At 40.4% G+C, this 4,649-nt stretch overlaps 1 protein-coding gene across 1 annotated transcript in view; it reads right to left on the bottom strand.

Moving 5' to 3' along the window:
* Window positions 1-4,649, bottom strand: part of LOC125045373 — a 10,417-nt gene continuing 5,768 nt past the window's right edge. The window contains exons 2-3 of the mRNA XM_047642579.1: window positions 2,846-3,037; window positions 1-249 (exon numbers count right to left, since the gene is read on the bottom strand). Of these exons, the coding sequence (XP_047498535.1) occupies window positions 1-249; window positions 2,846-3,037 (441 nt within the window). The remainder of the gene's footprint in view (window positions 250-2,845; window positions 3,038-4,649) is intronic.

Raw genomic sequence — 4,649 nt, 5'->3', positions numbered from 1 at the left:
TTAATTACAAGCATCACCAAAGTCAATGTTGGTCTCCTCTTCAAGTGGACGTAAGAACATACATTCAGTGGGATGGCGGTAGAGCGGCCAGTTCCTTTTTCGCCCCGGATTTGACCCTAACATGCTGATGCCGGTACTCCTATCACAAGTGAGTCGAGTCGAGGGGCTGGCAGAGCTGGCAATTGCAAAGCCAGTGTTCAACACAAGTAGTATCTTTACAACCCTAATGTAACCTGGTGTACTGCATCTCTTACCGCGGCATGAGCTTATGACTCATGTAAGGAATTTTTCATGTTAATTAGTGATTGTTCATGGGCAGAAGTAGCAGTAAATCCCGAGCAAAGTGCTACCGTTTCATTACTTAAATAAGTACTGTTATTACCTTATTGTCCTTTAAGCAGATTATTTTTGGGATTATCTTTCCTACATACGAGTGGAATATTTCCATCCAGAGCATTACGTGACCAATTAGAAAAAAAAAAGAAAAAGAAAAAAAAAAAAAAACATATGGGGTTTTATATGCGACATATATAAATCATAAAGAAACTATAATTAATCATAACGTTAAAAAAAAAGTATTGTCAAGATCATTTACAAGTCTCCTTGGAAAACCATGGGGGGGGTGGGAGAGAGAGAAGAAGCTTGGCGGTTGGTTTTTAAAAAAAGGGGTTCTTAAACGTTTTTCATGCTTTTAATTGATTTTTGACTTATCCTTATTTTCATTCATTGATGGGGTTGACAGTGGCCAACCCTTTCGATCCTTCCCATTTTTTATTGAGGGGAAAACAAGTCACGTGAGGGGGGGTACTCCTATTTCAAATTTTTTCGACAACCGGGTGTACCTTCTGATTGGGGGGTGATCCTGTCTTTGTCTCGTGGGGCGGGGCCGGTGTGGGTTTTGTTTTGTGGGCATGGAAAATTGGGGGTTGGAGGGTGTGACGGGTGGTGGGTACGCGAGTAGAGATAGTAGAGAGAGAGAGGAGAGAGAGGGGGGTGGATGGGGAGGAGGAGGGAGAGGAGAAGAGAGAAGGAGAGAAAAACGGGGGGGAAAAGGAAGAAAGAAAGAAGAGAAGAAAAAAACAAAAAGAAAGAAAGAAAAAAAAGAAAGACAAGACATACAAAAAAAAAAAAAAAAAACAACTCTAAAAGGCGAGAGAGAGACAAGAAAAGAGAGAGCCAGAACAGAAAGAGAGAGAGCGAGAGAGAAGGGGAGAGAGAGAGAAAAGAGGAGGAGGAAGGAGGAGAGAGAGAGAGATAGAAAGCGGAGAAGGAGGTGAGAAGAAAAAGAGGAGAGAGAGAAAAGGGAAGAAGAGAGACGAGAGAGAGAGAGAGAGCGGAGGAGAGAGGGAGAGAGGCGAGCGAAGAGAGAGAAGAGAGGAGAAAAGGAAAAGAGCAAATTATATTTCATACATATTATCTATTATATATATATCACTTTTCTTATATATATCTTTATCTCATTCTATATATCATAAATATTATATATATTATAATCTATAATCTATCTATAATATATCTATATATATCTATAGATTTTATATATTCTTTATATCATCATAGAGGAGAAAAGAGGGAGGCAGGAGTGAGAGAAAAGACGCAAGCGCGCAAAAGCAACGAACGACAAGACAAGCCACACCCCCGAATACCACCGCACAACTCCTCGCCCCCTCCCTCCCTCTCTCTCTCTTCTTTCTCTCTCTCTTTCTCTCTCTCTCTCTCTCTCCCTCTCTCTCTCTCTCTCTCTCTTCTCTCTCTCTCTCTCTCTCTCTCTCTCTCTCTCTCTCTTCTCTCTCTCCTCTTCTCTCTCTCTCCCTCCCTCTCCCTCCCTCCCTCCTCTCTCTCTCCTCTCTCTCTCTCTCTTCTCTCTCTCTCTCTCTCTCTCTCTCTTCTCTCTCTCTCTCTCTCTCTCCCCCCCCCCCTCTCTCTCTCTCTCTCTCTCTCTCTCTCTTCTCTCTCTCTCTCTCTCTCTCTCTCTCTCTCTCTCTCTCTCACACACCACACACACACACACACACACCACACACACACACACACACACACACACACACACACTCAAACACACCTACACACACACACACACACACACACACACACACTCAAACACACACACACATACACACACACACACACACACACACATACACACACACACACACATACACACACACACACACACTCAAACACACACACACACACACACACAGATTGGCATTCCATATAGAATGATAGAGGCAGAGACTGACATACGAATAGACGGGTAGATAATGAATGGATAGGTAAACAACAGAGTGAGTGAGTGACTGAGAGAGAGAGAGAGAGAGAGAGAGAGAGAGAGAGAGAGAGAGAGAGAGAGAGAGAGAGAGAGAGAGAGAGAGAGAGAGAGAGGGAGAGAGAGAGAGACAGATATATATATATATATATAGAGAGAGAGAGAGCGATAGATAGATAGAGAGAGAGAGAGAGAGAGAGAGAGAGAGAGAGAGAGATAGATAGATAGATAGATAGATAGATAGATAGATAGAGAGAGAGAGAGAGAGAGATGGAGAGATGGAGAGACAGATAGATAGATAGATAGATATATAGATAGATAGATAGAGAGATAGATAGAGAGAGAGAGAGAGAAATAGAGAGAGAGGGAGAGAGAGGTAGAGAGGGGGGGGGGAGAGGGAGAGAGGGAGAAAGAGAAAGAGAAAGAGAGTAAGAGGGAGATACTACCAGACAAAAAAAAAAAAAAAAAGAGAAACAAAGAAACAACAACGAAGAAAACATAAACAACAAGCCAAAAAAAAAAAAAAAAAAAAAAAAAAACACCCAACCAAGCATCCAACCCTTTCTCACGCCCAACCTTCGCTGTCATGAACAAGACGACGGGCGTGGGGTAGTGAGCGCGGGCGGCCGACTCCAAAGCACAGTACATGCGCAAAGTAAGGCGGGTGTTGTTGTAACCTTCGAGGAGCATCACTGAATTCAAGGGCGGCTCGTGCTCCTTCAGGTTCAAGTAGGAGGTCGATGGGTCCTCCCTGTCGCCGAACCGATCCTGGGGAGGGAGGGAGGGGGAAGTGGGCGTGGTCAGTGAGAGGGAGGAGGAGCTGAAAATATGGTAGTTAGTGAGAGGGAGGAATCGAAGAATAAATGCTAAACGAAAGAGAGGAATGGAAGAATAAATGATAAACGAAAGAGAGGAATGGAAGAATAAATGCTAAACGAAAGAGAGGAATGGAAGAATAAATGCTAAACGAAAGAGGGGAATGGAAGAATAAATGCTAAACGAAAGAGAGGAATGAAAGAATAAATGCTAAACGCAAGAGAGGAATAGAAGAATAAATGATAAACGAAAGAAAGGAATGGAAGAATAAATGCTTAACGAAAGAGAGGAGAGGAAGAATAAATGCTAAACGAAAGAGAGGAATGGAAGAATAAATGCTAAACGAAAGAGAGGAATGGAAGAATAAATGCTAAACGAAAGAGAGGAATGGAAGAATAAATGCTAAACGAAAGAGGGGAATGGAAGAATAAATGCTAAACGAAAGAGAGGAATGGAAGAATAAATGCTAAACGAAAGAGGGGAATGGAAGAATAAATGCTAAACGAAAGAGGGGAATGGAAGAATAAATGCTAAACGAAAGAGAGGAATGGAAGCATAAATGCTAAACGAAAGAGGGGAATGGAAGAATAAATGCTAAACGAAAGAGAGGAATGGAAGAATAAATGCTAAACGAAAGAGAGGAATGGAAGAATAAATGCTAAACGAAAGAGAGGAATGGAAGAATAAATGCTAAACGAAAGAGAGGAATGGAAGAATAAATGCTAAACGAAAGAGGGGAATGGAAGAATAAATGCTAAACGAAAGAGAGGAATGGAAGAATAAATGCTAAACGAAAGAGGGGAATGGAAGAATAAATGCTAAACGAAAGAGAGGAATGGAAGAATAAATGCTAAACGAAAGAGGGGAATGGAAGAATAAATGCTAAACGAAAAAGAGGAATGGAAGAATAAATGCTAAACGAAAGAGGGGAATGGAAGAATAAATGCTAAACGAAAGAGGGGAATGGAAGAATAAATGCTAAACGAAAGAGAGGAATGGAAGAATAAATGCTAAACGAAAGAGGGGAATGGAAGAATAAATGCTAAACGAAAGAGAGGAATGGAAGAATAGTTAGTCAAAGGGAGAAATGAGCGAATAAATGAATGAATGTAGATAAACGGACGTAGTTTCATATTCTAAAATGTAGATTTAAATATGGAAATTAAATTAAATCATCTCTTCTTTTCTCTACATGTATGTGTATATATGTATGTATGTATGCATGAATGAATGTATGTATGTATATTTGTACATATGTATGGATATATATGTATGTATGTATATATGTATGTATGTATGTGTGTGTGTGTGTGTGTATGTGTGTGTGTGTGTGTGTGTGTGTGTGTGTGTGTGTGTGTGTGTGTGTGTGTGTGTGTGTATGTATGTATGTATGTATACAGGTATATATGTATGTATATATGAGCGTACGCACGTATATATGTATCCATTTATCCATCTATATATCTCAATATCCATACACTTTTTTTTATTTACCTGAGTAAGTAAAAGCAAAGCAAAGCAAAGGAAAGAAAAGAAGAGAGAGAAAAAAAAACAAAAAACAAAA

The sequence above is a fragment of the Penaeus chinensis genome, chromosome 37 (assembly GCF_019202785.1).
Source record: "Penaeus chinensis breed Huanghai No. 1 chromosome 37, ASM1920278v2, whole genome shotgun sequence".
Classification (NCBI taxonomy): domain Eukaryota; kingdom Metazoa; phylum Arthropoda; class Malacostraca; order Decapoda; family Penaeidae; genus Penaeus; species Penaeus chinensis.
Note: the sequence above shows the minus strand (reverse complement) of the source record. Positions and strands in the feature narration are given on the sequence as shown.